General features: G+C 45.4%; 1 protein-coding gene across 1 annotated transcript in view; it reads left to right on the forward strand.

Moving 5' to 3' along the window:
• Positions 1–19,781, forward strand: part of LOC137299218 (integrin alpha-E-like) — a 223,693-nt gene that overhangs the window by 109,276 nt on the left and 94,636 nt on the right. The window contains exons 15-19 of the mRNA XM_067967881.1: positions 4,383–4,523; positions 4,646–4,849; positions 7,245–7,375; positions 9,648–9,790; positions 16,470–16,627. Coding sequence (XP_067823982.1) covers positions 4,383–4,523; positions 4,646–4,849; positions 7,245–7,375; positions 9,648–9,790; positions 16,470–16,627 — 777 coding nt within the window. The remainder of the gene's footprint in view (positions 1–4,382; positions 4,524–4,645; positions 4,850–7,244; positions 7,376–9,647; positions 9,791–16,469; positions 16,628–19,781) is intronic.

Here is a 19,781-nt window from a genome sequence, read left to right on the forward strand (position 1 = left end):
TCCAGCCTTCTGCCTACTACCCTTTTTAAATAACGGTGTTACATTAGCAGTTTTCCAATCTGCCGGGACCTCTCCTGTGTCCAGGGAATTTTGGAAAACTATCACCAAAGCATCCACAATCCCTACTGCCACTTCCCTCAAGACCCTCGGATGGAAGCCATCAGGTCCAGGGGATTTATCCGCCTTGAGTCCCATTATTTTACTGAGTACCATCTCCTGAGTGATTTTAATCGTATTTAGCTCCTCCCCCCGTAGAGTCCCCTGTTTGTCCAGTGTTGGGATATTCTTAGTGTCCTCTACCGTAAAGACTGAAACAAAATATTTGTTCAGCATTTTTGCCATCTCCATGTTTCCCACCATTAATTTCCCGGTCTCATCCTCTAAGGGACCTACGTTTGCCTTAGCCACCCTTTTTCTTTTTATATAACTATAGAAACTCTTGCTATCTGTTTTTATATTTTTTGCTAATTTCTTTTCATAATCTAACTTCCCTTTCTTAATCAATCCTTTAGTTACTTTTTGCTGTCTTTTGAAGAATTCCCAATCTTCTATCCTCCCACTAAGTTTGGCTACCTTATATGTCCTTGTTTTTAGTCGGATACTATCCTTGATTTCTTTACTTAGCCACGGATGGCTGTCATTTCTTTTACACCCTTTTTTCCTCAGTGGAATATATTTATTTTGAAAGTTGTAAAATAACTCCCTAAATGAACACCACTGCTCATGTACCGTCTTACCCTTTAATCTATTTTCCCAGTCCACTTTAATCAATTCCGCTCTCATACCATCATAGTCTCCTTTATTCAAGCTCAGTACGCTTGTTTGAGAATCAACGTTCTCACCCTCTAATTGGATATGGAATTCAACCATGTTGTGGTCGCTCGTTCCAAGGGGATCCTTAACTAGGACATTATTAATTAATCCTGACTCATTACACAGGACCAGGTCCAAGGTTGCCTGCCCCCTTGTAGGATCAGTTACATACTGCTCAAGAAATCCATCCCTGATGCACTCAATGAACTCGTCCTCAAGGCTGCTCTGCCCAATTTGATTTGTCCAGTTAATATGATAATTAAAATCCCCCATAATTATGGCTGTTCCCTTATTACATGCCCCGACTATTTCCTGATTAATACTTCTTCCAGCAGAGTTGCAACTATTAGGAGGCCTATATACTACGCCCACTGATGTTTTTTTCCCCTTATTATTCCTTATCTCCACCCAAACTGTTTCATTATCTTGATGCTTTGTCCCAATATCATTTCTCTGTATTACAGTGATTCCTTCCTTTATTAACATAGCCACCCCACCTCCCCTTCCTTCCTGCCTGTCCTTCCCGATTGTTAAATACCCTGGCATATTTAATTCCCAGTCGTTGTCACCCTGCAGCCATGTTTCTGTAATGGCCACAAGATCATACCCATACGTAGTTATTTGTGCCGTTAACTCGTCCATTTTGTTACGAATGCTACGTGCATTCAGATAAAGAACTTTCAAATCTGTTTTGTGACGCTTAGTTCCTGCTTTTTCCTTTTTTAACACTTTACCTATTACTCCATACCTTCTGTCCCTTCCTGTTACGCTTTCCTCTCTCTCCCTGCTCAGGTTCCCAACCCCCTGCCACTTTAGTTTAAACCCTCCCCAACAGCACTAGCAAACACTCCTCCTAGGACAGCGGTCCCGGCCCTGCCCAGGTGCAGACCATCCGGTTTGTACTGGTCCCACCTCCCCCAGAACCGTTTCCAGTGTCCCAGGAATTTGAATCCCTCCCCCTTGCACCATTCCTCTAGCCACGTATTCATTTGAAATATCCTCCTATTTCTACTCTGACTAGCACGTGGCACTGGCAGCAATCCTGAGATTACTACCTTTGAGGTCCTATTTTTAAATTTACCTCCTAACTCCCTATATTCTGCTTTTAGGACCTCATCCCCTTTTTTACCTATATCGTTGGTGCCTATGTGCACCACGACAGCTGGCTGTTCGCCCTCCCCCTCCAAAATGTTCTGTAGCCGCTCCGAGACATCCTTGATCCTTGCACCAGGGAGGCAACACACCATCCTGGAGTCTCGGTTGCGGCCGCAGAAACGCCTGTCTATTCCCCTTACAATTGAGTCCCCTATCACTATAGCTCTTTCACTCTTTTTCCTCCCAGCCTGTGCAGCAGAGCTACCCGTGGTGCCAGGAAGTTGGCTGCTGCTGCCTTCCCCTGATAAGTCATCCCCCCCAACAGCATCCAAAGTGGCATATCTGTTTGAGAGGGGGATGGCCACAGGGGACCCCTGCACTACCTGCCTGCACCTCTTACTCTTCCTGGTGGTCACCCATTCACTTCCTGCCTGTATACCCTTTACCTGCGGTGTGACCAACTCGCTAAACGTGCTATCCACGAGTTTCTCTGCATCGCGGATGCTCCACAGTGAGTCCACCCGCAGCTCCAGCTCCGAGATACGATCGGTCAGTAGCTGCAGGTGGACACACTTCCCGCACACATGGTCGGCAGGGACACTGGTAGTGTCCATGACTTCCCACATCTTGCAGGAGGAGCATATCACGGGTGCGAGGTCTGCTGCCATGACTTGCCTTAGCTTAGTTACCCCTTTTAAATTACGTTGAAATTAGAAAATGTTAACTATACTAGGGACCTAGGTTCACTAAAAAAAACCACTATCTGCTATAAAACCTGCAGATCTTCCCTTTCTTATTACTTTACTTACAGTAAAATGGTAGAAATACTCACCTGAACCTACTCACCAATCAGCTGCCTCCCCTGTGCCGCGTCACTTTCTGACTGGTGACGTCACCCCGAACTGCCGCTGGTCTCAGAGTCTCGCTCTCAGAGCAAGCTCTGGTCTCGCTCTTTTCCGCCGCTCACCGACTGAACTCTCGCTCTCTCCGCGCTGTTTATATCCCCACTCTGGTCTCGATCTCTCCCGCCGCTCACCGACTGAACTCTCGCTCTCTCCGCGCTGTTTATATCCCCGCTCTGGTCTCGATCTCTCCCGCCGCTCACCGACTGAACTCTCGCTCTCTCCGTGCTGTTTATATCCCCGCTCTGGTCTCGCTCTCTCCCGCCGCTCACCGACTGAACTCTCGCTCTCTCCGCGCTGTTTTTATCCCCGCTCTGGTCTCGCTCTTTACCGCCGCTCACCGACTGGACTCTCGCTCTCTCCGCGCTGTTTTTATCCCCGCTCTGGTCTCGCTCTTTACCGCCGCTCACCGACAAGGCACCATCTACAAGGCACAAGTCAGGAGTGTGATGGAATACTCTCCACTTGCCTGGATGAGTGCAGCTCCAACAACACTCAAGAAGCTCGACACCATCCCAGGTAAAGCAGCCCGCTTGTTTGGCACCCCATCCACCACCCTAAACATTCACTCCCTTCACCACCGGCGCACTGTGGCTGCAGTGTGCACCATCCACAGGATGCACTGCAGCAACTCGCCAAGGCTTCTTCGACAGCACCTCCCAAACCCGCGACCTCTACCACCTAGAAGGACAAGGGCAGCAGGCGCATGGGAACAACACCACCTGCACGTTCCCCTCCAAGTCACACACCATCCCGACTTGGAAATATATCGCCGTTCCTTCATTGTCGCTGGGTCAAAATCCTGGAACTCCCTTCCGAACAGCACTGTGGGAGAACCGTCACCACACGGACTGCAGCGGTTCAAGAAGGCGGCTCACCACCACCTTCTCGAGGGCAATTAGGGATGGGCAATAAATGCCGGCCTTGCCAGCGACGCCCACATCCCGTGAACGAATAAGAAAAATTTAAAAAAATATTCACTGGAGTTTAGAAGAATGAGAGGTGATCTTATCAAAACATATAAAATTCTAACAGGACTAGACAGACTAGATGCAGGGAGGATATTCTCGATGGCTGGGGAGTCCAGAACCAGGGGTCACAGTCTCAGGATAACGGGGTATGCCACTTAGAACCGAGATGAGGAGAAATTTCTTCACTCAGAAGGTGGTGAACCTGTGGAATTCTCTACCACAGAAGGCAGTGGAGGCCAAGTCATTAGATGTATTCAAGAAGGAGATAGATATATTTCTCAATGCTAAAGGGATCAAGGGATATGGGGAAAAAGTAGAAACAGAGTTAGACGATCAGCCATGATCATTTTGAATGGCGGAGCAGGCCTGAAGGGCCGAATGGCCTACTCTAGCTCCTATTTTCTATGTTTCTATGTTTCTATGATGTGGAGATGCCGGTGATGGACTGGGGTTGACAATTGTAAACAATTTTACAACACCAAGTTATAGTCCAACGATTTATATTTGAAATCTACAAGCTTTCGGAGGCTTCCTCCTTCCTCAGGTAAATGTCCTATGTTTCTACGATAAGATTCAATAATTGAATTTATCTTTGTTTCAGCTGGGTTCATACTTTGGCTCAGAGCTGTGCTCTCTGGACTTAAACAATGACGGTATAACAGATTATCTTCTTGTCGGAGCTCCGTTCTTTCATATACGCGGAGAGGAGGGCATGGTTTATGTCTACCGTCTGAATGAAAAGGTATGAAACAGGTGCTGGTCCTCCTTACTATACACAGGTGGATCAGGAAGAGCCAGACTGTTGCCTTAAGTGGATTTTGTAATGTCATGTGAGTCCTTACGTTCTTTTTTTTTATTAAACAGGGTACCTTTGAAGATAAGGAGAGCTTGACAGGAATGTCCAGTTTTACTAATGCCAGATTTGGGGTTGCCATAGCAAACATAGGTGACATCAACAAAGATGGATATAACGATATAGCTGTTGGAGCTCCTCTGGAAGATGATCATGCCGGCAGCATCTATATCTTTAATGGGCAAAGCAATGGCATCCACAGAACTCATTCGCAGGTGAGGTTAGCTTTAGGAGCCTATTGTGCTTGCTACAATCCAGGCTCTCCCAACTCTCTCTATTTGTGGTCACATTGAAGAGCAGTCTCCATAAGTGGTCTTGTCCCCCCATAATCTTGGTAATGCTGTGAACAAGAGCGTTCCTCAGGACCAACAATGACCCTTTACTGAGATTTCATAATAAAAAAACACCACGCTGTATAGACTAAAATTACAAGTTGAATTTATTGTAATAAATTGACACAGAAGCAGCAGAACAAACAGCAATGTCTTGTTAAATCGCCCACTGTTTAGTCTCGACTCCTTCTTAATGGTTGTGGCAATCAGAGAGAACAAACTCAGTTTTCTTTCACTTTTATTATTTCACAAACTGAGTTACTAGGCAGAAGCCTTCATCTAATCAGGTCCTTACAGGTAACGCCACAAACAGTGGAAAGCTGCCTCCCCTTCAGCTAGCAAATACTCTCCAAACAGGACCGTGAATAACTCAAACTCAGGCCCCATGGTGAAGACAAGACAATTCCTTTCAGAAGCAGCTAATACTTTCATTTTAAATGTACAGTATTCGGCCTAACTAAAAATTTTGTATGAAAAGATATAATATAACTTTTACAATATGAAGTGGAGCTCTGCTTCAGTGGGCCAAAGTAGAAAACTATGCTTCTTGTTTGTGGGTTATTGTTCGAACACTCTGTGCAATGCTCGGACAGTCGCTCTGTGCAATGCTCTAACTGGATGTTACACAACATTCAATACGCAGGCACATGGGTCAGTTCTTCATTTTAGTTCAAATTTCAGTGTATGTTTTTTTTTCCTCTCTGTTAATGCTCTGAATTTACCAATAAAGCAAGTTTCTTTTATTTTTTTAAACCAATAAGTTCTAGAAAGAGTCTTGGAGCTCTCTCTTCCACAGTCAATTTTTGCAGTGAACAGAACATCAGACATGAATACATTAGAATATTTTAAATGGAGAAACACTTAACCATTGTATGGCATTCACCTTATGACTAGCCTGTTCCCACCAAAAAGGGAAAAAAGTACTGGGGCAAAAAATGTTACAGACACTAACCACTGCCACATCCCTAACGCGCCAGTGGAGTTCACTATATGAGTATCCGTTACATTGCTTCCGATGAGCCAACTTAAAAGACTTGAATTTCTGCCAGTTGCTACATATCAGAATATAGATATAACTGAGAGGGTCAAGTGCAGATGCAACTAAAATAGCATTCGGCAATTGTCACAATGCAGATGTCAGAATAACACTGAATCTTGTTTTTTAAATTTGCCGTTTGTCTATTATTTATTGATGGAATTTCTATTCAATTACACTTTTCTGTGTGTTTTATTCAGAGGATGGTGTTAAATGTCATACTGAAAAACTAGCAACATCAGTACAAGTAGAACCCTGAGTTAATGCAGCACTGGGATTGTGATGCGATAGAATGTGCATTGTGCCCCAGGGAGTGTTGGTGCAGGAATTTTGGCCCTGGACTCCTTCACTGGCTGTTAAGGAGTTACTGGAGGGCTCAGATTCGCAGATAATGCAGCATTGTTGAATCTTAAAGCCTATTTGTAATAGGAATGATTTAGTATTTTCTCTATTCCTAGTGCAGACAGAGTTGTTTTTAAAGTATACAATGAGTGGAGTCTGCATATTCTGGAATTGATCATGTAAAAACGAGGCAAGCAAATGATAAGGAAAGGCCCAATTCATTGGGGTAAATTTTAACCCCCAAGAATGCGTGGGTGGGGAGTAAAAATACTCAGTTTTCAAAGCGGGACGGCATCCCGGCTCCAACATGCCTGCTTCTGGGTTTAACCCTGGCAGATTTGTCTGTGTGTGGAGAGCTGACACCAGGAAGTCCTGCCCCCACTTAAATCCGGCAGGCCAATACTTAAAAAGGCAATGCACCTTATTGAGATACTTAAGTTACTTAATATTTTGTGCATTGGAATAATAAAATGAATTTAACCTTAACAGTTCGGATTTCCCCTCGCTTCCCATTCATGTCAGGTGAAAGCAGGCGGGAAGGGCTGGATACATGAGATGAGTGCCTTTATTGCACTGCTTGTGGGACCGGAGGAGCAGGAGTGCTTCATCCAGGCCCAACAAGCTCACCTGGACAACAGGACCCCCGCAATCGGACGACCCCCCCCCCTCCCCGGCTGTGGTCTGCTTCAGCAGGCCTTCTTGACCGACAGCCAGTCAATCAGGCTGGCTGCTGGGTGCGAAACCCGAAAGTGAACTTGATGAGCCTCAATAAGGTCGCCCACTTACCTTCCGGGTTTCGCACCTGGAAATCTTCCCCCCCCTGCCAATCCCTTCCCGGCTCTCAGTTAAAATCTATTCCATTGTCTCTTGTGATGCACTTTTTATTTTTACATTGTTTAGCGAATAAGGGGGAAGGATGTTATGCTTGGGCTGCAGCACTTTGGACAATCAATAGATGGCGCATCGGATGTGGATACAGATGGATTGCTTGATATAACAGTCAGTGCAAGGGACAGTGTTGTTGTACTCAGGTATGTTGCCATATTTAATACACCTCTTTTTAACAGACCATTTGGTTACCTTACTGATGTATTTTATTTTGCATTTTTAAACATGCTGAAAACTGCCCATAACTTGGCAGACTGTTTAGAAGGGAAATAAGATTGATAGTTTTGGAAAATGCGTGCACCATAGTAACATTAGGAACAGGAGTAGGCCATTCAGCCCTTCGGACCTACTCCGCCATTCAGTTAGATCATGACTGATCTGTATCTCGACTCCATTTTCCCACCTTTGCTCCATATCCCTTGATACACTTACCTAACCAAAATTTATCAATCTCAGTCTTGAAAGCTCCAATTGACCCCGAGTATCCACAGCCTTTTGGGGGAGAGTTCCAAATTTCTACTACTTTTTGTGTGAAAAAGTGAGAGTACAAAAGCAAGGACGTTATTGTAAAAGTTATAAATCAGCTGAAGCATTGTGTCCAATTCTGGGCATCACACTTTAGGAAGGATGTCAAGGCCTTAGAGAGGGTGCAAAGGAGATTTACTAAAATGGTACCAGGGATGAGGGACTTCAGTTATGTGAAGAGACTGGAGAAGCTGGGGTTGTTCTCCTTGGAGCAGAGAAGGTTAAGGGGAGATTTAATTGAGGTGTTCAAAATTATGAAGGGCTTTGATAGAGTAGATAGGGAGAATCTGTTTCCACTGACAGGAGGGTCAGTAAATAAAGGACACAGATTTAAGATAATTTGCAAAAGAACCAGAGGGGAGATGGGGAGTGTTTTTTTTACACAGCGAATTGTAATGATCTGGAATTCACTGCCTGAAAGGGCAGTGGAAGCAGATTCAGTAGTAACTTTCTAAAGGGATTGGATAAATACTTGAAAAGGAAAAGTTTGCAGGGCTGTGGGGAAAGAGCAGGAGAGTGGGACTAATTGGATAGCTTCTTCAAAGAGCCGGCATGGGCCGAACGGCCGCCTTCTGTGCTGTATGATTCTTTTATTCTAAGTGCTTCCTGATTTTGCTCCTGAATGGCTGAGCTGTAATTTTAAAATTATGTCCCCTTGTTCTTGATTACCGCCCCAGAGGAAATAGTTTCTCTGTATCTACCCTATCGAATCTTTTTAACATTTTAAACACCAAGATCAGATCACACCTTATGTGTCTCCCTGGTGTAGCACTGGGGGCTCTTCTGAAGTTGGGCTTAAGAACCATTGTTGGAGCATAGCAGAGAGAATTTTACCCCATATTTGTCTTTGCCAACTTGGCCTGGGAGCACTCAATGCTGACACTAAGTGCAAAAAGCAAAAAGATGTTCCATTGCTGGCATAGAACCCAACATTGTGCCACACCATCTTCACATGGCGCTGACGCTCTCTCATCAGTGGTTGATCATGAAATTCAGAATAATAAAAAAAACCAGACAAGACAAATCAAAACTCCCTGTAATTTTTATATTTTTTTATAGCCTATATCACTGAACTATTGTTCATATCGCTGAAAACTTTTGTTACAACTGCTGTCATAGTCCTTACTGATATGAATATAAACTACTAATGCCCTTAAAAGATCTCATGGCAATAAACTTTCACAGCACCGCGACGTTAGAGGCACAGCACCGCAAAGTTAGACTCACAGCGTCATAACATTAGAGGCACGGCACCGTAACATTAGACACACAGCATTGTAACATTAGACACACAGCTCCGTAACTAGACACACAGCATTGTAACATTAGACACACAGCTCCGTAACTAGACACACAGCTCCGTAACTAGATACACAGCATTGTAACATTAGACACACAGCTCCGTAACTAGACACACAGCTCCGTGACATTAGACACACAACACCATGACATTAGAGGCACAGCATCGTAACATTTGACGCTCAGCACCGTAACATCACCAATCTTGTTTGCCTTTCTACACCTTCTTTCCTTATTCGTTATTTTTTTCTCATTATGAATTTTTTTCTCCTGTTTATCATTTTTTCTGATCGTTCTGGTCTTAATCTTTCTCATATATTGAAATGATAGGTGCAGTATTGCAGTGTGCACGGCAATCACAATATAGGGTTTGGGATCAAGTCGGAGAGAACTTACAATGTGCAGAGTAATTGATGGCGTGGAGGAAATGATGAAGCACTAACACAGTCCGGACCTGCACTGATATATGCCATGATTAGGTGCAGGTTGACACGCTGTCAATGTCAGACACAGTGTGTGGCTCTTTCCTAAAAGAAACTCATATATATGCTTAATTTTGGTGCTTTAACAAGTTGTGACAATTCTTTACAGCTCAAGACCAATTATCAACATCGGGGTGAATGTCATATTTTCTCCAAAGATATTGCCTCTGTCTTCCACAACCTCCTATGGGCAAGAGGAAATTATTCAAGCTTCTGTGTGTTTTACTGCTCGATCAAAGTTTGGACCATTAGGTAATGCCTAAGTGACTCTGGATAATACATAAGGAAATATCAGCAGCACCTTTGTCCTGGGATTGATGGGGACAAAAAAGGATGGGAGGGGGTTGGGATCAGATAGGAGAGATATAATTTACAGTGTGCAGAGTCATGGATGCTGTGGAGGGAGTTGAGGCAATAATTCAATCAAGGACTTTTGATGATACAACCATAAGAGTGTATCACAAGCTAGCAGAACCCCAGAAATGAACACCTTTTACCCTCTTGTCACATATGTAACCTCTCTCTTCCCTCTCAGGTGTCAGCATTGGCTCAGCGGGCAGCACTTTCGCCTCTAAGTCAGAAGATTGTGGGTTCAAATCCCACTACTGAGACGTGAACACATAATCTAGGCTGGGAGTGCTGAATTGTCGGAGATGCTGTCTTTCGGATGAGATGTTAAACCGAGGCCATTTCTGCCCTCTCAGGTGGACGTTAAAGTTCCCAAGTCCACTATTCAAACAAGAGCAGGGGAATTCTCCCTGGTGTCCTGGCCAATATTTATCCCTCAACCAAAATCACTTTTAAAAAAAAAACAATAGATTAACTAGTCATTATGTCATTGCTGTTTGTGGGAGCTTGCTGTGTGCAAATTGGCTGCTGAATTTCCTACATCACAACAGTGACTACTCTTCTAAAATAGTTCATTAGCTGTAAAACACTTTGGGACGTCCTGAGGTCGTGAATGGCGCGATATAAACCCAACTTCTTTCTTTCTGAATTATTTGCCTACTTTAACATTACTGGATGTCAGCTGCATAGTGCAGTGAAGGATTCTATCTGTGGTTTCTGCATCCAGCTCATTTTCAGGGGTGCCTGTTTGTGACAAATGTATTTTTCTCTGGTGGTGTTTGGTGTCTGTCCCTTTAAAACTTAGTCACCTGCATAGGCAGCTTAACAGGCAGTTAAAGGCGACATTCTCAAACAACTTTCTGCAGATACCATGTTATGAAGTTCGTTGTGTAGTCTCCCTAGTAACAGGCTGGCCATTCTCTTTTGAATTAGCAAAGGAATTCGTCAAATCTATAAAGTATGCAGAATAATAATATGCAGAGGTCAGATGTTCAAAATCCAGAATGTCCCAGTAACTCTTTTCCTTGGAACAGAGAAGGTTGAGAAGAGATTTGTTGGAGGTATTCAAAATCATGAAGAGTCCAGACAGAGTAGATAGAGAGAAACTGTTCCCATTGGCAGAAGGGTCAAGAACCAGAGGACACAGATTTACGGTGATTGGCAAAAGAACCAAAGGCAACATGAGGACAAACTTTTTTACACGGCGAGTGGTTATGATTTGGAATGCACTGCTCGAAGGGGCGGTGGAGGCAAATTCAGTAATGGCTTTCAAAAGGGAATTGGATAAGTAGAGTCATAGAGTCATAGAGTTATACAGCACGGATAGAGGCCCTTCGGCCCATTGTGTCCGCGCCGGCCATCAAGCCCTGTCTACTCTAATCCCATATTCCAGCATTTGGTCCGTAGCCTTGTATGCTATGGCATTTCAAGTGCTCATCCAAATGCTTCTTGAATGTTGTGAGGGTTCCTGCCTCCACAACCCTTTCAGGCAGTGAGTTCCAGACTCCAACCACCCTCTGGGTGAAAAAGTTCTTTCTCAAATCCCCTCTAAACCTCCCGCCTTTTACCTTGAATCTATGTCCCCTTGTTATAGTACCCTCAACGAAGGGAAAAAGCTCCTTAGTATCCATCCTATCTGTGCCCCTCATAATTTTGTACACCTCAATCATGTCCCCCCTCAGCCTCCTCTGCTCCAAGGAAAACAAACCCAATCTTCCCAGTCTCTCTTCATAGCTGAAGCGCTCCAGCCCTGGTAACATCCTGGTGAATCTCCTCTGCACCCTCTCCAAAGCGATCACATCCTTCCTGTAGTGTGGCGACCAGAACTGCACACAGTACTCCAGCTGTGGCCTAACCAGTGTTTTATACAGCTCCATCATAACCTCCTTGCTCTTATATTCTATGCCTCGGCTAATAAAGGCAAGTATCCCATATGCCTTCTTTACCACCTTATCTACCTGTTCCGCCGCCTTCAGGGATCTGTGAACTTGCACACCAAGATCCCTCTGACCCTCTGTCTTGCCTAGGGTCCTCCCATTCATTGTGTATTCCCTTGCCTTGTTAGTCCCTCCAAAGTGCATCACCTCGCACTTTTCCGGGTTAAATTCCATTTGCCACTGTTCCGCCCATCTGACCAACCCATCTATATCGTCCTGCAGACTGAGGCTATCCTCCTCGCTATTTACCACCCTACCAATCTTTGTATCATCAGCGAACTTACTGATCATACCTTTTACATTCATATCCAAGTCATTAATGTAGACCACAAACAGCAAGGGACCCAGCACCGATCCCTGTGGTACCCCACTGGCCACAGGCTTCCAGTCACAAAAACAACCTTCGACCATCACCCTCTGCCTTCTGCCACTAAGCCAGTTTTGTATCCAAAGTGCCAAGGCACCCTGGATTCCATGGGCTCGTACCTTCTTGACCAGTCTCCTGTGGGGGACTTTATCGAAGGCCTTACTGAAATCCATGTATACCACATCCACTGCGTTACCCTTATCCACACGCCTAGTCACCCCCTCAAAAAATTCAATCAAATTAGTCAGACATGATCTTCCCTTGACAAAGCCATGTTGACTATCCCTGATTAATCCTTGCTTCTCCAAGTGGAGACTAATTTTGTCCTTCAGAATTTTTTCCAATAATTTTCCTACCACTGATGTTAGGCTCACTGGCCTGTAGTTCCCCGGTTTTTCCCTACTCCCCTTCTTGAATAATGGTACTACATTAGCGGTTCTCCAGTCCTCTGGCACATCCCCTGTGGCCAGAGAGGTTCTGAATATATGTGTCAGAGCCCCCGCAATCTCCTCCTTTGCCTCACACAGTAGCCTGGGATACATTTCGTCCGGGCCTGGGGATTTATCCATTTTTAGGCCTGCTAAAACCACCAATACCTCCTCCCGCTCGATGTTAATATGTTCGAGTATATCACAGTCCCCCTGCCGTATTTCTATGTCGACATCGTCCTTCTCCATAGTGAAAACTGATGCAAAAAATTCATTTAGAACCCCTCCTACATCTGCCGGCTCCACACACAGATTGCCATTTTTGTCCCTAATGGGCCCTATTTTTTCCCTAGTCATCCTCTTACCCTTAATATACTTATAAAACATCTTAGGATTTTCCTTTATTTTGCTCGCCAGTGTTATTTCATGGCCCCTCCTTGATCTCCTAATTTCTTTTTTAAGTATCCCCCTGCACTTTTTGTACTCCTCTAGGGCTTCCTCCGTCTTTAGCCTTTTGTATCTGCCAAAAGCCCTCCTTTTTTTCCTAATCCATTCTCGTATATCCCCTGACATCCAAGGTTCCCTGGAGTTCTTGGAACCACCCTTGACCTTTACGGGAACATGTTGCCATTGTATGGTCTCAATCTCCCTTCTGAAAGACTCCCATTGCTCCGATGCGGATTTTCCTACAAGCAGCTGATCCCAGTCCATTTTGGCCAGATCCTGCCTTATCCTATTAAAATCGGCCTTCCCCCAATTTAGAACCTTTATTTCCGGCCCCTCCCTATCCTTTTCCATGACCACCTTAAATCTCACCGAATTATGGTCACTGTCACCAAAGTGCTCACCTACTAGCACTTCTTCCACTTGGCCGGCCACATTCCCTAGAATTAGGTCCAGTACCGCCCCCTCTCTTGTAGGACTTTCTACATGCTGGCTCAAAAAGCTCTCCTGGATGCACGTTAAGAATTTTGTACCCTCTAAGCCTTTTACACTCTGAGTATCCCAGTTAATATTGGGGAAGTTGAAATCCCCCACTATTATTACCCTATTATTTGCACATTTTTCTGAGATTTGCCTACATATCTGTTCCTCTATCTCCCCCTGACTGTTTGGGAGCCTATAGTACACTCCCATCAAAGTGCTTGCCCCCTTTTTGTTTTTAAGCTCCACCCATATGGCCTCATTAGAAGAACCTGCTAATATATCATCCCTCCTTATGGCAGTAATTGATTCTTTAATTAATATTGCGACCCCCCCCTCCTCTTATACCTCCCCCTCTGTCTCGCCTGAAGATTCTGTACCCCGGAATATTGAGCTGCCAGTCTTGCCCCTCCCTCAACCATGTCTCTCTGACAGCAACAATATCATACTCCCATGTGTTTATCAACACCTTCAGTTCATCCACCTTATTCGCAAGACTCCTTGCATTAAAATAGATGCCATCCAGCCTTGCCCTCACATATTTGCCCTGTCTTCCAAGCTGACTTGTTTTTTTCTCTATATTTGGCTGCACATCACCCCCTATTGTAGCTCCACTCTGTATCCCATCCCCCTGCCAAGTTAGTTTAAACCCCCCCCAACAGTGCTAGCAAACCTCCCCGCAAGGATATTTGTCCCGCTCTGGTTCAGGTGCAACCCGTCCGACTTGTACAAGTCCCACCTTCCCCAGAAGCAGGCCCAGTGATCCAGGAAACTGAAACCCTCCCTCCTGCACCAACTCTTTAGCCACGCATTCATCTGTTCTATCCTCCTATTTCTATACTCACTAGCCCGTGGCACTGGGAGTAATCCAGAGATTACAACCTTTGAGGTCCTGCTCTTTAATCTGCTACCCAGCTCCCTAAATTCTTGATGCAGGACCTCATCTCCCTTCCTACCTATGTCGTTGGTCCCAATGTGGACCACGACCTCTGCCTGCTCACCCTCTCCCTTGAGAATGCCCTGTAGCCGCTCAGTGACATCCATGACCCTGGCACCAGGGAGGCAACAAACCATCCTGGAGTCACGTTTACGGCCACAGAAACGCCTGTCTGTTCCCCTTACGATAGAATCCCCTACCACTATAGTTCTTCCACTCTTTTTCCTCCCAGCCTGTGCAGCAGAGCTACCCCTGGTGCCAGGAAGTTGGCTGCTGCTGCCTTCCCCTGATAAGTCATCCCCCTCAACAATATCCAAAGCAGTATATTTGTTTGAGAGGGGGACGGCCACAGGGGACCCCTGCACTGCCTGCCTGCTCCTCTTACTCTGCCTGGTGGTCACCCAATTACTTCCTGCCTGTACAACCTTTACCTGCGGTGTGACCATCTCACTAAACGTGCTATCCACGACGTTCTCAGCATCGCGAATGCTCCTTAATGAATCCATCCGCAGCTCCAGTGCCGCAATGCGGTTTGTCAGTAGCTGCAGCTGGATACATTTCCCGCACACATGGTCGTCAGGGACACCGGAAGGGTCCCTGATTTCCCACATGGAGCAGGAAGAGCATAACACGGGGCTGGGCTGTCCTGACATGACTTACCCTTTAACTAATTAATTCAAATTAAATGAATCCCACCAATTTCACTTCAATTAAAAGGTATACTCAAGGGCCCTTGTTGAACAGCAGTCCCCTACTACACAACAGAGACCAGAGAATCCACAAACTCTAACCTTAGACAAATTCAGCAGGAAAATACTCACCAGCCAATCACTTACCTCTTCCTTGGTGACGTCCCACTTGGATTACTTTTTGCTTCTTATTTATCTTAGGTCCAGGAGTTAAGTCCCTGTGATGTCGCACAGTAGTTGTCTCTTGGTGCAGGTCTGCTGCTGCTTTTATTCCACAATCTCAGTCTTCTACTCTCAGGTCCACTACCGCTCTGCAGGAAAAGTTTGGAAAAGCAAGGCAAAGCAGCACCTCCTTCCCCCACTTCACCAAACTCCCACACTTACCGAACTCTCAGCACACTGTGTAATATCCGCACACCGCATACTTGAAGGGAAAAAAATTGCAGGCCTACAGGGACAGGGCAAGGGAGTGAGACTAGCTGGATTGCTCTTGCAGAGAGCCGTCTCGGACTCGATGGGCCAAATGGCCTCCTTCCGAGCTGTAACCTTTCTATGATTCTATGTGGCAAGGGATTCACTGTTTGAAAGGGACTGAGAGGACTGACCGTTTGAAAGGAACTGAGGGCACTGATTCTTTGAACGGGACTGAAAGGACTAACTGAAAGGGACTGAGGGGACTGACTGTTTGAAACTCCTGGAAGCAAGTAGGAATACTGTGAATATTTAAGTCATTCATAAAAGATTAGATTAGTTCTTGGAGTTGTGATCTTTCTATTATTTTATCTATTCAGAGAGATATCTAAGGGTTTCTGAGGCTGAGACTATATTATATCACTGTTAGATTACTCACCTGTTGATTATTTAATAAATTTGTGTGATATTTTAAACTCAAACCAAGGTCTGAGGTAACCCCGCCACTTTCAAAGACTGAAGAGCTTATGAAGCCATAAGATAATCTGGTACCTAAAAGTAATGACCAGTCAGGACTTGCTGTTCATTTATCTGGGTATGTTACTGAAAGCTTACCTGGAACTGAAGGCAAAGCAGACAATCTCAAAGGTTTGGAGAGTTACATTCACACATGAGAGTGGTCCAAGATATAAGAGTTAAAATATTGTAGGAGAACAAGATTTAAAAGATGCCATGTGTAACAGTGCCACATTAATGATGGTTTAATTGCAATTGAACATCAGAAAAGGGTGTAAAATAACAGTGGAATCAAGTGGCATTGGACAGGTAACTAGAAGAATTAGACATTTAGTGTTACATGTTTTAATAATATTATTCTGCATACTTTATAGATTTGACGAATTCCTTTGCTAGTTATACCATCAACCTGGATACAAAGCAGAAGAATAAAAGAGTGATGTTTAGAAAGAATGATGGTACTCCTGACTCTGAGTCTGGTTCTGTGCGGATCTCACCTGATATCTGTGTAAACTATTCACTCATTGTGCAGGTAAGATGGGAGTGATCCTGCAAAACAGGCAGTGCTATTTTTGTTGTAGTCTTCCATTTATAATCATTAGGTATTCATCTACACCTTCACCAAGACTTGAGTACGTAATCTAAGCTGATACTTTAATGCAGTGCCAAGGGAGTGCTATATTGTCAGAGGTGCCATCTTTCTGAAGAGATGTTAAGCCAAGATCCCATCTGTCTGTTCAGGTGGATATTAAAGATCCCATGGCACCATTCGCCAGTGTTCTAGCAACGCACCCTTAATCAACAGCAAACACACATTAACTATGTAATAAATTGGATAGCCAGGTGTTGAAGGACAGAATACTAGAGCCTGATCTTCAGTTGTTTCCAAATCTTTATTCACAGAGAGCCACATTACCCAACCCGCACTCTAGATAAGCTGTCATATAAATGGATACAAGAGTCCCCAATTGATACGCACTACCTGAATACAATTAACATTAATTGATATAAATCATATGAATACAATTAACAGATTCCCTTCTCTCTCTTTAAATAAAATTAAACTTTATATATACACAATACAAACAAAAATTTCAACAATCAAATTCTTCCGTACTGTACAACATACTATTCAAAGCATCACATTGTGAGGTGACCCTTCTCCAGGACCCCTAATAATTTCTTTTTACATGTACTTCTTTTAGTAAAACAATCCGACAATTGATGACTTGAATCCACCCGTTTCATTTTAGAGATTTCCTTTCTCTCCAGCATTTGTTTCAAGCCAGCAAGGTCAATCATAATCTTTTCTCACTCACATTTTTCATAGAGTGTACATTATCCCACACTGAATGATAGTATACCCATAGAATGTTATGTAGACAATCTTCAGTACTCCCATTGTACAGGATATCACTCAAAATATTTGCCAAATAAAATCCCCTATATCCACTGCGTCAACAAGACCCAGTGTTTCAGCAGCCAGAGTACTTGTAGCAACTCTTTATTTTCTCAGCTTTCCAAGCTAAAGGACATTTCCCACTCTCACCCATAAGAAACACTATGGGCTCAATTTTAGTGGGCAATTGCGGGTGCGTTGGGGGCTGGGGAGCTCCGAAAATTGCGGAAATCCCGTTCGGGTTCGGAAGCCGGCTCCAACCCGCCAACTTCTGAGTCTCCCTCCCATCGTCTCTTCCCCCTCCCATCGTCTCTTCCCCCTCCCTCATCTTCCCCCCCCTCATCTTCCCCCCCCTCATCTTCCCCCCCCCATCTTTCCCCCCCCCATCTTTCCCCCCCCATCTTTCCCCCCCCCATCTTTCCCCCCCCATCTTTCCCCCCCCATCTTTCCCCCCCCATCTTTCCCCCCCCATCTTTCCCCCCCCATCTTTCCCCCCTCATCTTTCCCCCCTCATCTTCCCCCCTCATCTTTCCCCCCTCATCTTTCCCCCCCTCATCTTTCCCCCCCTCATCTTCCACCCCCTCATCTCCCCCCCTCAGCTCCCCCCCCTCATCTTCCCCCCCTCATCTTCCCCCCCTCATCTTCCCCCCCTCATCTTCCACCCACTCCTGCCCCCCCCTCCTCCTGCCCCCCCTCCTCCTGCCCCCCCTCCTCCTGCCCCCCTCCTCCTGCCCCCCTCCTCCTTACCCCCCTCCTCCTTACCCCCCTCCTCCTTACCCCCCTCCTCCTGCCCCCCCTCCTCCTGCCCCCCCTCCTCCTGCCCCCCCTCCTCCCGCCCCCCCTCCTCCTGCCCCCCCCTCCTCCTGCCCCCCCCCTCCTTCTGCCCCCCCCTCCTCCTGCCCCCCCTCCTCCTGCCCCCCCTCCTCCTGCCCCCCCTCCTCCTGCCCCCCCCTCCTCCTGCCCCCCCCCTCCTCCTGCCCCCCCCTCCTCCTGCTCTTTCCCCATAGCCCTGTAAATTTTTACCCTTCAAGTATTTATCCAGTTCCCTTTTGAAAGTTACTATTGAATCTGCTTCCACCACCCTTTCACGCTGTGCATTCCAGATCATTACAGCTCGCTGCATGATAAAATGTTTCCTCACGTCGCCTCTGGCTCTTTTGCCGATCACCTTAAATCTGTGTCCTCTGGTTACCGACCCTTCTGCCACTGGAAAAAGTTTTTCCTTATTTACTGTATCAAAACTGTTCATGATTTTGAACACTTCTATCAAATCTCCCCTTAACCTTATCTCTTCTCGGGAGAACAACTCCAGCTTCTCCAGTCTCTCAACATAACTGAAGTCCCTCATCCCTGGCACCATTCTAGTAAATCTCTTCTGCATCTTTTCTAAGGCCTTGACATCCTTCCGAAAGTGTGGTGCCCAGAATTGAATATAACACTCCAGCTGAGGCCTAGCCAGTGTTACACACGAACATACGAATTAAGAGCAGGAGTAGCCCATTCGGCCCTTCGAGCCTGTTCTGCCATTTGATAAGATCATGGCTAATCTGATTGTGACCGCAACCCTACTTTCCCGTCTACCTACTATAACCTTTGTCTCCCTTGTTAATCAGGAATCTATTTAACTCTGCCTTAAAAATATTTAATGACCCTGCCTCCACCGCTCTCTGGGGAAGGGAGTTCCACAGACTCACGACTCTCTGAGAAAAAAAAATTCTCCTCATCTCCGTCTTAAATGGGAGACCCCTTATTTTTAGACTGTGGCCCCTAGTTCTAGTCTCTCCCACAAGGGGAAACATTCTCTCAGCATCTACCCCTTCTAGTCCCCTCAGGATCTTATATGTTTCAATAAGATCACCTCTCATTCTTCTAAACTCCAGTGTGTACAGACCCAACTTGTCCAATCTTTCGTCATAAGATAACCCCCTCATCCCAGGAATCAGTCGAGTGAACCTTTTCTGAACCGCCTCCAAAGCAAGGTCCTTTCTTAAATAAGTAGACCAAAACTGCACACAGTTTTCTAGATGTGGTCTCACCAGTGCCCTGTACAACTGTAGCAAAACATCTCCACTTTTATATTCCAGTCCCCTTGCAATAAATGACAACATTCCATTTGCCTTCCTAATCACTTGCTGTACCTGCATACTAACTTTTTGTGATTCATGTGGCAAGCCAGTGGGAGGCACTAAAAAGTGAAATTCTATGGGTACAATGCAGACACGTCCCCTCATAGAAAAAGGGTGGCACTGCCAAATTTAGAGCCCCCTGGTTGTCCAGAAGTATACGG

The sequence above is a fragment of the Heptranchias perlo genome, chromosome 28 (assembly GCF_035084215.1).
Source record: "Heptranchias perlo isolate sHepPer1 chromosome 28, sHepPer1.hap1, whole genome shotgun sequence".
In the NCBI taxonomy this organism is placed as follows: domain Eukaryota; kingdom Metazoa; phylum Chordata; class Chondrichthyes; order Hexanchiformes; family Hexanchidae; genus Heptranchias; species Heptranchias perlo.